General features: G+C 35.1%; 1 protein-coding gene across 1 annotated transcript in view; it reads left to right on the top strand.

The window, feature by feature from the left end:
* PTPRD (protein tyrosine phosphatase receptor type D) overlaps window positions 1–20,571 on the top strand; it is a 520,100-nt gene that overhangs the window by 191,512 nt on the left and 308,017 nt on the right. Inside the window, exons 3-4 of the mRNA XM_049616822.1 lie at window positions 13,852–13,997; window positions 17,349–17,490. Coding sequence (XP_049472779.1) covers window positions 13,852–13,997; window positions 17,349–17,490 — 288 coding nt within the window. The remainder of the gene's footprint in view (window positions 1–13,851; window positions 13,998–17,348; window positions 17,491–20,571) is intronic.

Genomic DNA, 20,571 nt, shown 5'->3' with positions numbered 1-20,571 from the left:
AAGATTAAGTTCATCCAGATTCTCACATATGTGGCCTGGCATAGATTCACAAATGCTCCTGTTACACAAATACAAGGGAAGCATTTTTCTTCTTTTTCGTAATGACGCGATCATTAACAAAAACACTTTGGGGCATGTTTCTAAAAATGTGCATGTGTTATACACTGATATTTTAGAATGGTGTAGAGCAGGCCAATATCATTGCATAATTGGAATCATTATTTTTTCCCATCTAAAGCTAGGTCCAGCCTTGCAGGAGGTCCTAAAATGGTGTCATTTTATTATAGTCAGCATGAGATGACCAGTGTGGCCCTGCTGGATGAAAGGGTGGCTACTGCATGCTTGGGTCTGGCAAGAGGCTTTGCGTATCTGCAAATGTATTCTGAAGATAGCAGGGGGCTGGGCCCATCAGCTGTCAGCCACAGCTTCTGTTTTGCTCTGAACAATAGCCATGTTGCCAGGGCAGTAATTATTGGTTGATTTTCTTTCTAAAATAACTGTCCAAATAATTTGTCACAAAACTAACTTAAATTGCTATAATGTTACTTGCAACAGTTAAATTAGGAAAAAAAAAAAAAAAGCAAGACACCACAAGTAACACTTCAGTTTATTTCTGCACGCAGTCTATATTGGTAAATAGTGTAATTAAAACCTCGTCTGCAGGTTTTTCAAAAAGGTTATTTCTGTGTGGGAAAACCCTTTGTTTTCTTACTTAATACCCTGAGCTGTAAATTAGAGAATAGGGGAAAAAGTTAGTTGGCAAATAAAGGTCCTCCCTGTCTGTGCTGTTTTGGAATGCCTCCCGTATTCCTGGGGCTCAGATAATGTGTTTCCCTAGAAAAGCATGCATAAACTGCAAGGCATTCAGCTGGTACCAGGGTCTGCACTGCCCAGGGATACAAATTAGGGACTTGATACTGGAAAACTCATCCAACTGAAAATGTTTCCAGACTATTTGAGTAGTGTCACCTTGTGTCAAGGTTCAAGTGCTACCGAAATTCTCTTACCAAAGGATGGGTCTTTGTGTAGATAAATCTGATGCTATTAGAGAAAATGGGAACAAAAGGATTGGCCGGAGCATAACAGATTTCAATGAGGACAGGGAAAAAAAGAGGACCCTTCCCCCTCCTCTTGTTGGCTTTCTAAATCTGTATGTGTTTCAGTTCACAGGCGGCAAGAATGAGACATTTCCTCCTCAGATTTAACATGCTGTCATGGAAATGCTGATAGGGTTATTTTACGGAGACATAGCTGAAAAAAAAAAAAAAAAAAGAAAGAGCAAGAATTAGATTATAGCATTCTACTTTGTTCCATCCAGGCTCATTTTATTAAAGTTCTTTAAAGGTTTATTTTCATCTACAAACCAAGGAATCATACCCTATCCTCTCTGTGCCAGGATCCAATTAATGTCAACTTGAATTTTCTGTGTGGACAGGGCCACTCCACGGCCCTGGGTGATCATCTATTATTATCCTTGCCTGCTTGTACATGACTTCACAGCCCTAGCATAAACCAGTTGTCATGCTTTCCATCTTTTGTACCCCCAAATAGCTCACTGGGTAGAATTTGAGAATGGGTGGGTGACGGGCTACTCTTTGAGAATGCAGAGCTCAATCATGGTTAACAAGATTAATCTCAGTGAGACATCTTATGGACCACTTTCCCCAGCTTGTGTTCCATGAATGTAGATTCTTTCTCTTGACACTAAAAAATAATTCAATTTTATTTTAGAAAGGATGGATTTAATATGCACAATAAATGCCATTCTTTTGCTTGCTACATGTGTTCACTTGGAAGAATACCAGAAAATGAGTATTTTTAATATCCTACAAAATGTTATTGGTTCTAATAGTTCCCTAATATTGAATGAGAATATTTAGAATCCTGCAAATCACTGCCAAATACCTTTTTGGCTTTAGGTCTACAGAGATGTGGACTAAAAAAAAATCTAAATTTAGTGGAAAATATGTGGAAGGACATAGATGCATATGTAAAATATTCATCTGAACAAAATAATTGTGCCTTTTTAAAAAAGGTGTTGAATGCCTACACTATGCTATGTATTACACAAAATGAAGCTATGACATAAGTCTTAGAAACTTAGAAGAATATTATGATCTCTAGCAAAGTATTGGGCTAAATGTGATAATGCTGGGCATTTTTCAAATGTATTTTTAAAACCATTACTTCGGTCTAAAACAACAATGTCATATAGGCAAGTCTGTTTTTTTCTATTTTGCATTTAATTCTTCCATTGTTTCATTCATTATATATGTAAATATTTAGTAACAAATGGTAATATACCTTAAAATAAAACATTGAATACCAAAGAAATATTTTTAAATAATGAAATCTTTAAATGCTTCTTTATTGGAAGCATTTTAAAATCATTATTCATTTAGAAGATAATATTAATTATAGACTTTCTTTAGGAAATGCTATCCCATTTATTATAAAGCTATATTTTATAATTATTTCCTGTGTAATAAAAACTCCATTTTTTCTACAATATTCTATTCTAGACAAAACATTTTTGTAACATATCAATACAGTATATAAATAAAGAGATGCTATTTTGTCTGTTAACAAGGTTTTCTTATGATAATGCCTCTACATTTCTCTAGTAAATACATTTGAACATCATTTAGTAATCTGTTTCACTATTCACTGAAAGTGTGCCCATGTGCATGCACATACACTCCTTCCTTGTTACAGCCACTTGGGCATATTTTAATTACTTTTATTTCCTAAAGTAGTTTGCTAATTTAGCAGTGTGAAAGGGATAGATTCCAACTTGCAGTCCCTTTATTCCTGGAAGATGAATCTATCTTGCAAGAAAGGATCCAGTCTTTTGCTAGTTGTAGTAACACCTCACTTTGGTTGGAAGGCAAGAGTTGCACACAGTATCCCATATTGGCTCAAAGCACTTCCATTGGTATCAGAAGATCTTCTCTTCGTGGCATTGGTTTGCTACTGGTGTCTAAAGTGAAGCCAGCACAGCATCAGTCTCATTCCTCTGAGGACATAATAAGACATCATTTATGTAACTGATATATTGGAAATTTCTTAGGAGGGAAGTAATAGGATCCATATTCCAGAGTTTGGTAACATAAAATTGGGGAAAAATCGAGGGAAACTGCCAATGTTTTATCTTTTATTTTTCTTTCTTTGACACTTCAATTATATCTGTGCTCATGTTCTTTTTCAAATAAGCCAATTACCTTTCCTGTGTGATCCAATTTGCAGGTACATGATAAGCAATGGGTTAGAATGAAAAATAAATGATTACTTTTAATGATGATCAGCACATCTGATGTGATAAATTGTGATTAATGAGTAAATTAGCAGTGAATGATGTAAATGAATCTGCTTTGAAAACTAATTCTATAAAAAGATGCTAAAGGGTTGGTGTAGTTTCTTTTTTTTTTTTTTTTTTTTTTTTGTCAAATACAGTGTGTTAAATAGGCTTGTGAGTATATTACCATTTAGAGGGAATATGAAAAAAGCCAATAAATATTGTGTCACTTCCTACATTTTCCTGAATGAGCCTGGAAGATTGCAGGACTTTTCATCTGTTTCAGCATAAAAGCTTTTATCACTCTATTGAAGGAAAACGGATGCGCGGTCTGTGTATTTTGAATGCATAAGTAGGTGGTAAGCAAACCCGGAGGCCTAAAGTAGAAAATGTTGAGTAAATATCTAAATGGTGCTGCTTATAACATGTTTTCATTAAGAATGCATTACTCTGGCATAGGGAATGGGTAAGAATGGCTTTACAGATTGTATCTAAGAGTGATTCAAGACCACTGGCAGCCTTTCTGAAATTTATGTCACTAAACCAGTGGTTACTCTGAGTGTCTTACACCAAAACAGATGGTGAGTCTTACTGAGCGTGTCAATAGTTCAGAGAAGTTTTATGGCCCAGACACAGTGAATGTAGAGGATTGTTTGTTTTGGTCATAATATCTCATGGCTGTATGTTAAAAAAGAAAAAAAAGTTGCAGTGGTGAGGCCATGCAACTTTTACTGCTATCAAACAAGTGTTTATGACTAGGTATTAATATATCTTGACATAGGACAAACTAGAAATTTATTTAACTGCTGTAAATAGACCAGTTCATGTGTACTTTCATCTCTACAAGATTAAAAAAAAATTGGAAAAACTAAAATGAACTTCAACCTTTTTAAGTTGAAAATTATCTCCCAAAGCATTTATATACTATTCTCCATAACTCTATTTTATAGATACTTTGTCATCATCCTTTTCCTTTTTCTTCATTGATCTATACATCTTCACCACTGAGTATTTACCTTACACTCCATTGAACCTAGGAGAAATGGAAAAGGCAGGACTTGAGGAGTATTTGAAGATGATTCTTTTTTGGTGAGGTAGATTATCTGGTTGCTTCCTCACAACTGGCACTCTCTGACCTATACTTTTATCTCTCCTGTTGATAGCTCAAAGGGATAAAAATTTGGCCAGTGACAAAGTGATAATTTTCAGCTTTATCAGTAGTCTTGGTAATTGGACATTCTGAAATATATTTTTCATGTGAATATATGAGTTATTCTAAAATGTATAAGAAGTCTTGAAAGCAAAGAATATTTTGATCTAATAGTTTTTGTATGTAGGAATGCATCACCCGTATTGAAATTTTACAGGTAGGGATGAATCATATATAGGGATTACATATATGTGCATGGATATAATGATAAGAATAATCATTGAAACATTTTTTAGAGGGGTGCCTGGGTGGCTCAGTCGGTTAAGTATCCGACTTCGGCTCAGGTCATGATATCACAGTTTGTAGGTTCGAGCCCTGCGTCAGGCTCTGTGCTGACAGCTCAGAGCCTGGAGCCTGCTTCAGATTCTGTGTCTCTGTCTCTCTCTGCCGCTCCCTGGCTCACACTCTGTCTCTGTCTCTCTCTCAAAAATAAATAAACATTAAACAAATTTAAAAAAGAAACATTTTTTAGAATACTGAAAAATTATAAACAATCTAAATGCTTAATAGTAATTTAAAATATATCTATCTACTTCATAATATAAAAATGACATTCAATTTAAATACTTGGTGAGAAAAAGATATTCAAAATATGTTCTAAGTAAAATGCAGGCTCTTAAAAAAGTATAGTGTAGCCTCTTTTTTGTAAAAATTATTAAATATTAAATGGGCATAGAATAATTCTTAAAAGCTATTCATCAAGGTGATAACCATTAGAATGTTTTAAATTTTCTTTTAATTTATGTTTTCTAATTTATGTATAATGAACATATTATTATGTATAATAGATAAGGTCATTTTAATTAAAAATGAAAAGTGCAAAAAGAGGCAGGGAGAAGGATAACTTTGTGGTAACAATGAGGTAGAATAAATTCATAAAAGAGATGAGATTCATTGCATTGTTAGACTTCATCAGAAATCAGTCCTAAGGTAGACACATGAATGTGCTATTTGACCATGCTACGTTTTGCCAACTCAGGGCCTGGTATGGTTCCATCAGTCTTACCATGTCACATCAGTGTTTTGCAGTATCAATGTGTATTACATAAAGTTTGCATTCTGCAGCTAATTTATGATTCTATAAGCAAATGTACTTCAAATAGAGGCACAGTAATCATGTTTACAATATTAGTATCCATCCTAAATACTCATAAGTGTATAGCAAAGGATTTCTATTTCTTCTTGTGGCACTCCAAGTGCCTTGGAGAGCCTTAATACCGAGTTTGTATATGCAGTGAACATCTACTATGTGCCAGGTGCAATTAGGAATTATGGGATTTCAGAGATGGCCAGGTCACAAATGCTTCTTTCAAAGTGCGATTAATGTGAAGAGAGAGAAATACATGAGACTAAATAGCTATAATAAAATATAGATGGTTCTAACACATAAGAGAGAAACCAAAACTGTGATAAGAGATAAAAGAATAGTGGATTTCATCCAGATGGGAGGCTCAAAGAAGGCTTCAAGATATTTAGTGGGACTGAAAATGGATAAATTCTATAAATTTAAACATGTGGGAGAAAACATTCTGTACAAGGGAATGGCATATACCAGGGCATTAAGGCAGGGGATTTTAGGTTCTTGATGGTCAAAGGTAGAAACATACTTGGGAAAATAAGTTGGTAGCAGCTTTGAAAAATCTTAAAGGACAAACAAAATTGCTGGTTTTATTTGACAGTGGTAAGCTATTAAAACTTACTTATTTGTGTGTTTCTTTTGAGTGGAAAAGAGCTTTAATCGTAGATGCATTTTTAAAAACCTCAAAGAACAAGAAGGGAAAGGAAAAGAACGTTTAACAGTAATGTGTGATATTGATTGTAGCAATAAATACCTGAAGTGAGGGAGACCAGATGGAAAAGTTCAGGTATGATGATATTGTTAAGTGATTCTCAAACCTGGCTGAACATTGGAGTCCTCTGGAAATTGATTACACAGCCCTACCCACTAATTTTCTATTTTAGTTGGTCTAAAGTGGAGTCTGAGCACCTATAGTTTTTGTTTGTTTGTTTGTTTGTTTGTTTGTTTGTTTGAGGCTCCCAAAGGATTCTGATATCCATCTTTGAAGGAGAATTATGGTTGTTGTTACTGGATATGAAAAAAAGAGGAGACGTAGTAGAAGCAGAATCTATAGGACTTAATAACTGAATGTAGTGGGGTGCAGGATAACAAGACAAAGAAGAGGTCAGGGCTGCAAGGTTGGGTGTTTGGAAGGTGGGAGTGCCACAGATAAAAATAGAAACAGGAAGAGAGGGAGGATTAGGAAGGCAGATGGCAATGGTGTGTTTCCACAATAATGATTCTGGGATGCTGCTAGGCAATCTTTCAAGTGGTTAGAAATGAGGACTTGGCATTGAGGAATGTTTCAAGATATTTTTCCATTAAATCAAATTTCTTCTTGTCCTTCTTCCTTTTTTCCTCCTTTTCCTTTTCTCTCTCTATTTTGTCTATATATATATATTAATCCTCTCTCAACTTAAATATTGATAGTTATACAGAGGCATGGACATCTGTTTACTCAATGGAAGAATGCTTTTAGGGTCATTTTCAAAGAACTGAAGTTTGAAGCCCTAATAAAATTAATGGTGTAGACATGCATAGAATATGTCACTGCAATGCTCTGGAAAGGAAAAGGGGAAATTGATGTGAAGAACGTCAGTAGGATACTTGTCTTTATCCATCATGAACAGATTTAATGTATACATTGAATGATACAAAAATATTCTACCATACTAACCTTGGAACTTACATGATCTGTTTATGAAATTTGTGTCATTGATTTTTGTCTGTTGAGTAGGCATCATAGTTAATTTATCCTTGATTTAAATTGGCTTCTGGAAATTAGAAGCATAATTTCAGTAGGCCTTCTGAGTGAGCTTTTCCACTTAACAAGTGAAAAACAGTTGGTGTAATACAGCACAAAATACTTACTAAACCCTTGGGAAAGCATTCTGTATACATTTAATAATTAAAACAGATTTGAAAATATACAATAAATTGAGCTATACCATATTGCCTATGCATTTTCATTGTAATTTCCCATCTTCTAATTTGGCATAGTAAGAATATTGGAGTTTCACAGTTAGATCAAAAGTTCATGACTCACTCATAACCTCAGTGAACCTTCCTTTCTTTCTTTTTCCCTTTTCTCCCTCCTTCATTTTTTTCCTTCCAAAGTTTTATAGTACTATACAGCTTTCTATAATTGTATAAAATAAGAAAAATGATATTATTTTGCAGGACTGTGGAAAACATTGCATGTGAGATCTATAAAACATTTAGTCCATTGCATGGGTTTTACTAAAGATTAGTTATTTCTTTATCCCATCTTGAAGTGTAGTGTTTCTTAAGTCAAGTTTTAAGGCTATAAGATTGAAAAACAGTATCATTGATGACTCAAACAAAGTCTATTTGATGTTGAAGGTCTATCCTGTCCATGGGTATCAGATGTGACCCTGTTCAGATCCCGTGTGATAGGCTAGATGTCCCCACAGACCCCAGTTTACATAGAACATCTCTGCCATAGAAACCAATCCAGGCTGGCGTGTGCCACAGTTCTGCCTTCCTTGAAGCTATGCATCAACTTTGGAACCTTGCTCTTTTCTTGTCATGTACCCATGTGGTTTTGCTGGTATGTCAGCCATACTTTCTTCCCTATATATCCTGCCCAGTAAGGATCAAATGAATCCTAACAGGGAATTCATTATCCACTAAATACTAGCCACTCTCTGTGCTTGGGGCAGTGGTAATGAATGTGTTGTGGCAGGAAGGGAATATAAAGCCTCAATAGCTCTTCTGCCCCTGTACCTTCAGACCTGGCCATTACCCTTAGAACCACCCTGACTTGCCTGCTATGCTCTGCATTTCTCACTCAACCCCAGAGACCCTGCTCCTGAGCTTCTCTTCAGAGCCCTCACCCTGTTACTTCCAAAGAAAGAAAAAACAGGATGAGTTCATTTGATAGTCTCATGAATTCTACAGACACTTTTTTGGGAGGAGGCAGATTTTTAAGGACAGAACTACCTATTCATTCCTACTGAATATTCCCTGATTCTTTCCCTTAGTGTGATTAAATAACATCATTTAACCTTCCCCTTTCAAGATTTTAAATATGTTATTATGACAAACACCCCTTTAAGAACGGAAGTCTCTATTTAAGGAAATGTTAATCAGTTGAAAGAAACAAAGCCAATTAGTTACATGCTGTTAGTTTTGCTCCTCATTCGTCATATTTCCTTGATGTCTGCAAGAAGCGGCTTATTCATTAGAATTAAATTAGACAAATGGCACCGTCATTTCTTCCCTTCACTTTTGTAGTGTGTAGTCCTTTCTGTGAATCGGTTTTAAGTTATTCTCAGTTGGCCAATCAAGTTACTGCAAATCTGAGTTGTCTTCTTAACCTTTAAGAATTTCTCATAAATTCCTTTCTTGCATGGATGTTACTAGTAGATTTCAGTGGTTCTCCCCCATTAATGTCTAGCTCTATCTAATATAGTGTACTAATGGGAGAATTTTGTCCTTGATAGAGCACGTTGTTAAAGTTGGTCAAAGGTAGCTAACTGGTCTTGGTAGGGTCTGTCCCCTTAATTTAATAACCAAAAGTGTTCATTGGACTTATCACCTTGTCTTCAGAGAGCCTAGCAACTTGAAACCTGATATGGCATCAAAATATTAACAATCATTAAGTGCAAAGATACTGTGGATTGGTTATATTTATCAAGAAACAAACTAACCTCTTGGAAGCAAAAATCAGTCAGCAGTTTGTGACTCCTCTTGATTTGTGCAGGCAAGAATAATCTACTAGATTTTTAGAGCTAATGTCTGCATCCTGAGAATGCATCGTCTTTGAAAACAGCAAGTGAGCATGGCAGACGCTTTCTAGAATGTCAGCCATGCCTCTGTTCTGACTCATATGCATGTTTAGCTTTTCTGTTTTCCATTTAGAAAATAGACTTTCTGGGTTTAATAGTAATTTGACCTCTGCAGCGCCCAGCATTAGTTTAATAAAAGGTCATACTCTTCACTTGTCAAAAGGAGCTTGAGCAGAAATGCATTTGCAAAGCACAGTGCTGGCAGCTTTAGTTGGATAGCAATGGCGGTTAGCTACAATAATGGAAGGGCACCTGTCTACGCACTGGTGACTGTAAAGTTTTAATGTTTTTGTCTCCATCGTTACATTCTTGATATTTCTTTTTTTTTTTTTTTTCTTACACCACCTATAATATTTGGTGTATTTGCAAGTGTATCTCATGGGATAAACATGGGGATTTTGATTATTCAGACCTGAGGCTGTCATGTTGTGTGTCGTTTTAGTAGAAGTCTTTGTTTTATGCTTTTTATGCAGATTCTCTTCTCTTCCTATCCTCAGAGCCTGACTTAAATTTGAGTACTATCCATGACAAAAGAAAGCAGAAGATTCATTTGGTTTCTTTTACTAAGCTGAGATATTAGCAAAGAGGAAGTGGTGCTGTGTTCTATTATATCCCTCTGAGAATAAACTTTTACTTGCCTCAAGCGTTTGTTGGAGTTATTAGGTTTGGTCTTCTCTCTTTCTCATTTCTTTCCTTTGGATGGCTGCCTAGACTTGACAGCACCAGTCTCAGAATTTGACCAGCCAAGATGATTATTTATGCAACAAACATGCTTACTGAAGGAATTTTACTATAGTATCTAGAAACCAAACTTTGCATCATAGAATGATGGAATTTATCCTTTTTGTGGTTTGAATTTTGTGAGCAAATGTAGAAAACATTCACATCAGATCCCATAAGAAAATCATGATTTTGTCTGTGAAAGCTAATGTCTTAAAAAAAAAAAAAGTCTCTGTGTACAGCACTTGATATGCCTTTTGTTTTAATGCAGTGTGATCAGTTTCATTTCTTATTTTCAAATAATACATTTAAGGACTTTTCAGGGTTTTTTTGTTTGTTTTTGTTTTTTGAAGAATACCGAGTCACTGCAGTGGCATTTAGTAGGGATTAAGGAAACAGTCCCAGACATGAAGCAGATTCTAACTGGTTATTTTAATAAATTTTCCACAGTTCAAAAGGTTAATTTTGTTCACTGACCTCCTGTCTAAAACAAAATCTTTATAGTAACATCCAGGGGTTGTATCACTGGAAGATTTGAATATTTGGGAATATTAGCATGAAGACTTCCAGGTATGACAGAAAATGAAAATGAGTTAGAAACATACCTGAACATTGGGATAGTAGTCACATTTCTTCCCTGATACAGGGATTTGCCTTCTGTGCTTTCCTTGTAGAAGTCAGATTTATGTGTTTAACAGTAATTTGACTCCTTAGCACCCCACTCTCCAGAATTTAGGAAGCCCTTGTTCTAGAAGCTATTGCTTATTTCTAGGGTGTCAGAAACTCCAAATTTCCCTCTTTTTTTTTTTTTTTTTTTGTGATGAGAAATAGGAAGCTATCTCTTAAAACATACAAGCATAACAAAACCCAGTACAGCAAGAATGGCATCCTGTATTCTAGATATATTTAATTTCTGATTAGTACCTAGATATTTTATATCATGGCCCTTTACCTCATTCGCACATTCTTGCAAGGAATTTCAAAACACAACTTAAAGGAGAAAACAGTTATTAAAATTCATTTTCATTAAGGGTGGAACATTTTTAAGCTATGTACTTTGAAAAGGAAGGTTCCCAAAATGAGTGTTGTAGCATTTGATACAGCAGTGAGATACATTTTATTTTTCCCAGGAAATTCCCTAGGAATTTTAATTGCATAATTATAATTTCCATATTAGATGGTGACAAGTGTGTGGTTATTATCAATTTGCATTGTTTGTAGCAGCAGAATGAAAAATATAAATACTTCTAATATCATTTTTGTTTGTTTCCAGAAAAGTGACATCAATGTGCAGAGTTTTCTTTTTTTTTTTTTTTTTTTTTAATTCTTCTTACTGTTAGTCATTTCAAAACATTTTAAGTATTTCTAGCAGGTTTTTTAAAGTTTTTTTACATGTTTATTCTTCAGAAAGAAAGAGACAGAGTGTGAGCAGGGGAGGGGCAGAAAGGGAGGGAGACAGAATCCAAAGCAGGCTCTAGGCTCCAAACTATTAGCACAGAGCCCAATGTGACCCGAGCCGAAGTCCAGCACCCCTTACTTCCAGCATTTCCAGTAATCATCAAGTTTGTACTGCTACCCATAGATGTTGCAGGAGGTGCTGTTTCTAACAACAGGGACCCATGTTCCCATCAGTTCCACTCTCACCAAGTTGAATTTGCTAATGAGGTAGAGACTCCTTTCCCAGCACTAATATTACAGACATGACTCTCCCTATTCTTTGTTCTCTCTCTCCTAGTGGAGATAATACACTAACCTAGAAAACCTCAGAATTGGAAGGGATCTCTGAAAATAATTTATTTTACATTTCATATTTTTATAATTTAGAAACAGAAAAGTTAGGCATTTTGCCCCCAGGATGTTACATCTACATTATGGTAGATCTAGGATGTGGGTCTGTCTTCCTTGACTTCAGGAAAACCAAGATGAGAGTCAGAACACACCATTAAGCCAACAAGAGCATTACATGGGAAACATGAAAACAAGGCAGAGAAAATAATGGTGTTGAGCAAACAGTGATGAACTTTGTTGTTTTCTTCTTCCTTAAGGTTTAAGGATTATTTTCAAATTAAATGTTAGCTATAGTTACTTAAAACCACTTTTCAATAGAATTTCACTGAAAAATAGTAAGAGAGAAAATTTGTAGATGGGATAAGAAAATAGAAAATGAAATGGAAAAGATGGTTTTGAATTTAAAAAATTTCAAAAAAAAAAAAAAAAGAGAGAGAGAGAGAGAGGGTGGGGTGCCTGGGTGGCTCAGTTAGTTAAGCATCTGACTCTTAGGTTTCAGCTCAGGTCATGATCTCACGGTTCATGAGTTTGAGCCCTGCATTGGGCTTTTTGCTGACGGCACAGACCCTGCTTGGAATTCTCTCTCTCTTCTTCTCTCCCTACCCCTCTCCCACTTGTGTTGTCGCTCTCTCTCAAAATAAATAAATAAACTTAAAAAAAATTTCTAATTGCAACAGAATTGTAAAAACTCAAGGATGCAAGAAAACTATGAAAAAGTAGGAAAAATAATGAATATACCTCCCCCCTAAACCACCATTAGTGTTTTAGCACACATTGTCCTGTGTTTTGGGGTGCATTTTTCTTTATTGTCTGATACCTCTCATATATAATTTTGTATGATGCTTTTGTGGATTATCATTGAATCATAAGTATTTCTCATGTCATGTTACAAAAAGTTTATCAATATAACATTGGCTATTTCTAGAATGTTCTGTCATCATGCTATAGTTCATTTCACTGTCAATGCCAATTTTATTTGATATTGAGGGTATTTATATAGTCTTTGCTAAATTAATGATATAATGAAGATCTTTGTGCATAAATGCCCATCTACATTTTATTAAATTCTCATATAATAGATTTCTGGATCTGGAAATGCAAGATGGATAATAAGTAGGTTTTGAAGAGGGAGGGTGAATGTTAGGAATATCTTAAGGAAGTGGAAGACATTTAAAAAGTCTCTAACTTCTGGCCTTTTATCTTTAGGAATCTTTAAGTTTACATCTTTTGGGTTTTTTACAAAAATACCTCATTTTATTTTGTTTATTTTATTTTGTACTGTATTGTTTTATTTTTTTAATTTTTATTTATTTATTTGTTTACTTTTTGCTATAACTTTGGTGGCTTCTTGGCTCCTCTTTTATATAAATTGTGAAGTTAAGCCTTAAGTAAGGCAGCTCACACTATCTGGGTTAGAGAGTCACTTTACCGTTTTTCCCTCTTTCTGTTTCTTGCCAAACCTTCTAATTCAGGGCTATATTTCTTGTCCCTTTATAATTTCCTAGAATTTCCCTTAAATGTCACTAATTTTAATGGCTTACCAGTGGCAATGCTGCTTTCTGGCAGTGCCCTGATAGCAGCATCAAAGCAAAGAGCTAAAATTTTACTCACTTTGATTGATGAGCTCATTTTGTTACAGAGGACAAATTGGATTTTTTTTATACTGGTAATAAAAATTAATGTGTGATGTTGCTTTTCAGATGTTATTGGATCTCTGCCTTAATACAGATTTCAGCAATAAAAGCATTACCAGATAACTTGACCAGAAAGTTACCTCCCTCCCCTTTAAGCTACCCTTACAAGTAAAAGTTGCTTTTCTAATTTTGTAATCCAGGTGTGTGCATGTAGGTATGTATATATGTATTGGCCTAATTGGGGTGGAGGGCTGTGGGGACAGCAATGGCAGTAGGACAATGCTTAGTGTTTCAATTTTCCATCTAATTGCTATGTTTATTTCTTTGTATTTCAGCACCTCCAAGATTTACAAGAACTCCTGTTGACCAGACAGGGGTCTCTGGCGGAGTTGCCTCTTTCATTTGCCAAGCTACAGGAGACCCAAGACCTAAAATTGTCTGGAACAAAAAAGGAAAGAAAGTCAGCAATCAGAGATTTGAGGTATTAGGTCCATTGTTCTGTTTCTCTGGGGGGAAATGTATCCACTATATCTTTGGTTTGTATATTACTTGCTTGTTTTACTTGATATAAAGTGCTATAATCACTGAGATACGGCATTCTTTTTGTTGCTTGTGTTGGAAAACTTAATTCTAAATGACTCTTTCTAAAAGGGAATTTGGGGGTTCAGGTGACTAACTTTTGTATTTAATTGTACCCGGCTCAAAGTGTTCCTGGTATCCATCTGTTAGCCTCATCCTCAGACTGTTCCCTCTTAAAATTGCAATATGGGAGTCTCACATCCTCTCACAGCCAAGTCTATAATATGAGTGACAACTTCCTATGCTATCAGCTCTTATTGAATTATGTACTTGTCCCTGGCCAAGCTTATAGATAGACAACTGGATGGTACAGGCCAACTAATTTAACTTCATCTGAACCTACCTCTGTTGCTGGGAATGGGGTCAGTTCCATCCAACTCTATGGCTTTGGAATGAGGGAACAATGTTTTCCTATAGGGAAATCAGATGCATATAACAAGGAAGAAGGGGAATGGATACTGGGCAGCCAATGAAGTTGTCCACTACACCTCACACCTGTGTTTTACAAGTACCATAAGCTAAAATGAGAAATTAGCTCCAGTGTGTTAGTCTAAGCACTACTCTAGAAGAACATACCCAATCAGGTTGATATTGCAGTTAAACCTATTAAACAAATTACTCAGGAAAGCTCAGTGTGTTGAAGGTTATGAAGCGTAATTCAGATATTATTTTGGGTGTTTTTAAGGAGATTAATGGTACAGAAATTTGCAGAGGAAAATTGGAAGAAGCACACAATACCATGCCTGAGATTTAAGACTTAAAGAGGAGTGGTTGATTCTTAGGAAATACCAAAACCTCCAAACTGCCCCAAATTGTAAAAGTCACTTTCTCTTACCTGAGTTTCTGACATACTTTATAGCCTAATGAATAGTTAGCAAATTAAAGGCCGTTTCTAGTTAAAAGAAACATAGCAAGTACAAAATTCAGAACATTTTCATTTTACTCATTTTTCACCAGTTTTCACAGAGCAGTAAATGGTCCAAATGCATAAAGGGTATAATTAATTATACCTCCAAAAATTGAAATGTGCACTCTAGTTTACAAATGATAAATGTAAAATTACATTTGTTTGAAAATCAAATACCTACAGTGATTTAAACATTAAAAAATCTTAAGATTTGAGAAATAGTTCTTATATCATGTAGAAAGTGATGTGTGTGTGTGTGTATGTGATCTTTAGTACTTTTTTTTAGTTTAAATGAAATTTCATTTTTTGTTAAAGAGGAGTTTGACATCATACTTCCTGTTGACAATAGCTTCTTGACAAAATATTGTAACCAAGATTAAATTTAATAGTAAACATTCCAAAGCATGAGCTCTGCTCATTATATAATTCCTAATGAGAGTCATATAAACATAGCCAAGGAAAATTAATTATTTTTACATGAAGCACCTACATCAAATAGTGTTGAGTCTTGGGTTGAGAATCTTTAAAACCTGGAATAGTATATATGCATTTTTTTTTGTTTTGCTAGTTTATAAAGTCTGGGAGAACTCTAAGTGAACTCTCTTCTTCTATCTCCAGTTGTAAATACAATGTCTGGCCTAGAGTAGGTATACAATTGATACTGGATATTAAAGAAGGTTTTCAAATTGGAAATTATAGCACTAGCCCAATGTGTAGTATATTGGTTGTTTGTTGAAAGAGGATTGGTCTAACTCCAGGAAATAGTTCAGAAATGTAAGCACACAGTAAAACAATTAATCAAAAGTGATTAAGAGAGTAGATTCTGAGATTTATCACAGGAAGATTTTTTTTCTTTTTATTGTATCTATGTAAGATGATGGATATTAATTAAACCTATTGTAGTAATCATTTCACATATTTGTAAGTTAAACCATCATGTTATATGACTTACACCTTAAACAGTGATATTTGCCAATTATTTCTCAATGAAAAAAATCAAAATTTAAATTGCCATTAAGGATGTTTAAGCCTTTCTCTACAGTAAGCTGTGAGATGTTTATAAGTATATACATATTTTTACTTATGACACAGTTGGCTAAGATTGCAGTAACTATGAAACCTTTTACTCCCAAGATGCATAGTGGATTCATTCTAAAATGTATGCTTAATAGAGTTGAAAATAAATCATAGTGCATTGAGAAGTGGTACATTTTGGCTATCTTTGTGAATTTAAAACATTAAGTGGAATGCAGAAAGTACTTAAAGTGGATATATTTTAAAAACATCCAGTCTCTTTCTTCCATATGTTGACATAAACACATTTACACACAAAATCTGGGATTGAGCATCCCAATAAATGTATTTATAAGGCATTCTCAGTTCATAATTTAGGCACATGGAAGTATTAGTCACAGGGAAATGCCAAAAACAAAACAAAACAAAACAAAAACAAAAACACTAAAACCAGAAAGCACAGCAACTAAGTGAGCAGCTGAAAGAACACAGTACAGTTATAGAAAAGATAAGTAGAGGACTACACAGTTTTGTACTCATGTTTATCAATATCATCATCATTATCATTTTTAAGTAGTTCTTGAATTAGCTGACAAATATCTAGGGCTGCTAAACTGTTTCAGAGTACAGTCCAAAATGATAGTGAATTCAGGCTTACTCTTTAGTACATTAATTTTCTGCCCGGTGAAGCAAGCCTCCATTTTACCGCAAGAAAGCCCTAAAAATGCAGAAAACGCTAAGCTAGAACAAATACTGCAATGATTTATGGCAAAATTAATGCATGCCATCAGTCTCTTGGGTTGTGAAAGCCATCTCGTTGGCTGCCTAAGTATTAGATTTATGCAGTTTCTCTTCATGGTTTTCTCATCTATACTGTTCAGGATGAAACACTTTAAACGAGCAGCCCTATCTCTGGTGGCACCCATTATGTCTTCACCTTACAGTCCAATTATTGAGTGGATCCACATATCTATATGTGCTCTCAAAGACAGAATAATTTGAGAAAGTTATCCATCATAGCAGCAAGTCTCTTGCAAAATTAATAGGGTCAAATTCCCCTGGATACACATACTAGACTATTTCCGTTAGTACATTGTCAATGGTTTTCAGTAGACTTTGCATTTGTAGCTGCATGTCTTTCCCCTTGTTCAGAAGAAGATTCATTAAATTAAACCAATTACTCTGTTTTGCTGCTGTGTATCAACATTCAGTCTTAAAGTGCTGCTGTGTTGATTCTGAGCCTAAAAACTGGCTCACCACTGTATTAAGAGGTTTAGTTGAGAGGTAGACAATTGTAACAACACCTGTGACAGCTATTGTCTCCTCTAACAGGTAATAGAGTTTGATGATGGATCTGGATCAGTTCTCAGAATACAACCTTTACGGACTCCGCGGGATGAGGCCATTTATGAATGTGTGGCCTCGAATAACGTGGGAGAAATAAGTGTATCCACCAGACTCACAGTTTTGCGTGGTAAGTAATCAAATACAAGGTTGTTGCCTGTGTCATTGTTGAAATTCTGTATCCCTGGTGTTCTTTTGTAGGACCACTAAAAAGAGTAGGATTGTCATGACAGTTAAATGGGAAATGAATTTAAATACAATGTTTATAAGGGTAAAGCCTTTAAACAGAGTGGGTGCCTTTTTTCACGAGTCTTGAAATAATCCTAACCAGGGAGAGAAAAGAAAATCACAGAGAAGTGCTGATTTCAATGCCAGATATTGTGATTTTTGGTACTGTGCCTCGAAAGGAAACAGGGCCTGCTAGTCTTTTGCATGTTAGCATTGCTTATGTATGGATTTTTTTGTACCAAGGTTGGGAACTACTTTCTGCGGATTACTACGTTTGACCTTGATGTTTGCAAAATTAAAGGAGCGTCCTCTACCTAAAGAGTAGTTCCTCTTAAACAGAGGAATTGAGAAAAAGAAAGACACCTTTCTTCTTTATTTCAAAAAATGTGTTTTTATTTTACCCTTTTATATTTTTTGAACTACCATCTGTTAAGGCAAAGTGAATGGAAACAGTGTGTCCCCATATGTGTTTTCAGCTATGTGGCTTATGCAGTTTGACCAAAGTATGAAATGACTTCCCAAATTTCCAGTACTAAAAGTGTAACTACTTTCTAGACTTTCCTTAGAATGGCAGTACTAGAGAATAAAGGCTAGTGATTAATAATAGGCTGTTGTATGTCTCTAAGTCAATAATTTTTTTGTAGAGATAAGAATATCATCTGAATTAGCTTACTGGTAGTTGACCTCTCCAAACTAGTACTCCTGTGCCTTTATCTCTTTTTTTCTCATACACAATTTTATTTCTTTGTTTATTTTGAACCTCACTTTGCTTAATTCCACTACTTATGAGAACAGACTTTCTTAAGATGAAAGATGAAGTTTATTTATTTTGAGAGGAGGAGTTGGAGGGGCAGGGAGAAGGAGAGACAGAATCCCAACCAGACTCCACCTTGTCAGCACAGAGCCTGATGCGGGTCTTGAACTCACGAACCATGAGTTCATGACCTAAGCTGAGATCAAAAGTCAGATGCTCAACTGACTGAGCCACCCAGGCTCCCCCAAAAATGTTTAAATAATGTAAATATGTTACTAAGTCTCAGGAGAAATACTGACCAACTTGATATAGATCTTTTAAATGAGCATAACAGAACGCTGCTTAAAAAAACTTAAGTCAGATTTGGGCTACATTTCTGTCCATTATGACAAGCTACGTTTACATACAGCATTCTCATCCTCCTATAAATACATCTAGATGTTGATAAAATATATCTGAAAATAAAACTAAATGCATGATTAGGCTTGCAAACAAGAAAGAAGTTTCCAGGTGCTATAGACAAAGAGAGAATCTCCAGAGAATAGACAATTTATAATCTCATAAGCCAAGATAATAACCAAAAGGACCATATGCTTTATGGCTGGTGTGTTAGCTCTGCAGCACACAGGCCTACGTAAAATAAAGTGAAAGTAAGAAGAGCTAGATCAGCTCTCTGCATAAAGGTGAGAATTCTAGCACTACTTCTATGGTGCCATCCTCAGAACTTAGAATCAAACATCAAAACTGGTCAGATACAGTGACTCACACAGTGTGAAACAGGCAGCCCTGTAGGTACTCACCCCACAGAGATGCTCCCACAACTCAGGATATACAACCCTAGACAAGGTCATTCATTCTCAGATGGGCTCATAACTACCAGTTCTAAAGCATGAAAGCCAGTTCTAATTCATGAAGGACAGTAAGCGCAATCAATGAGAGTAGAAATTATGATCTGATGAAGTGCAGATAATGAACCATATGAATGAGTTTGGAAAGAAATGCATTTTAAATATTTGAAAAGGTAATGGAAAGACTAAAATCTCTCAGGCAAGAATAAGATCTAAGGGGGGAAAAAAGAACACATGGGAGTTGGAAGTCAGATTTTAGAACTGGAAGGAATCTTAGAAACTGTTTGTAACATTTACTACAAAATATATATACATATGTGAATATCCGTATATGTGTTCATATAAACTTAGATAGTAGGTGTGAACATCGTAGAATAAGTTCTTCAGGTGTTCATATATGAAGCAAACTCAGACTAATTTGTTGATTTTCTTTTTACATTTTAATCTTCATTTCTTCACCTAGTTTAGAACTAATGCTGTTATGCAGAAAGTGTATTACAAAGGTGGTAAAGTAAAATTTATCACAAACCCTTCCTATTTCCTTGAATTCACTCCTTAAAAGGAAGCAATGACAGTCATTTGGCTTGACTTAATCTTCATGCATGTGATGAAGAGATTAACAAAACTTGGAGTAAAATACCACTGTACTTAGATTTTCACATGAATTTGTATTTTCCTGCCTCGCAGCTGATCTACTCATCTACTTTTATTCAACTAGCTCTCACATAAAACAAATACACTTGAACATTTTAATATGATCTTAACTTCTGTGTGAATATCTGTCATATGTAAGTGCATTTGTCTGAAAATTTATGATTCTAGTAAAGATAGTTAAACCTTTTTTTTTTAAAGGCTATGTTTAGCAGTTTTGGAAATGTTTCATGAGAAAAACTCAAAGGTATTTTGGATAATGGAAAACTAGTCTAAACATAACTTAAAATAGAAAACTTTTCCTATATCCCTGTGGGATGAAATAAATGGAGCTGGGAATTATCTTTGTCTCCGAGGGCTACCTCTTTGTTTAAAATTTCTAAATAACTAATCATAATTCCATTAATGATAGTCTGGAAAAAATATTCCAGTAGCATAATCACATTCATAGAATATGGGCAAGGTGAACAGTTAGTTGAAATGAATGTGAAGAGTTTCCTACTACCATTGATGAGCTTTGTGCCCATTTTAAGTTCACTTGGTTTTGGAAATCACCTTGGTAGATACTCAAGTTCTCTGCTCTGCAGTTGGATCAGCCTGCTGTACACTTTCAGTCAGTGGCTCTCATCAGACGCCCATTTCATCCACATGGGTCATTTACTGTTTCCCTACTTTGCTGACAATGCCAAAAATGTGCCAACTGTCATGATGGGTTTTGTCTAAGTGGACT

Source organism: Panthera uncia, chromosome D4 (assembly GCF_023721935.1).
Source record: "Panthera uncia isolate 11264 chromosome D4, Puncia_PCG_1.0, whole genome shotgun sequence".
Taxonomy (NCBI): domain Eukaryota; kingdom Metazoa; phylum Chordata; class Mammalia; order Carnivora; family Felidae; genus Panthera; species Panthera uncia.
The sequence above is the reverse complement of the archived record's forward strand: the minus strand, read 5'-3'. Positions and strand labels throughout refer to the sequence as shown.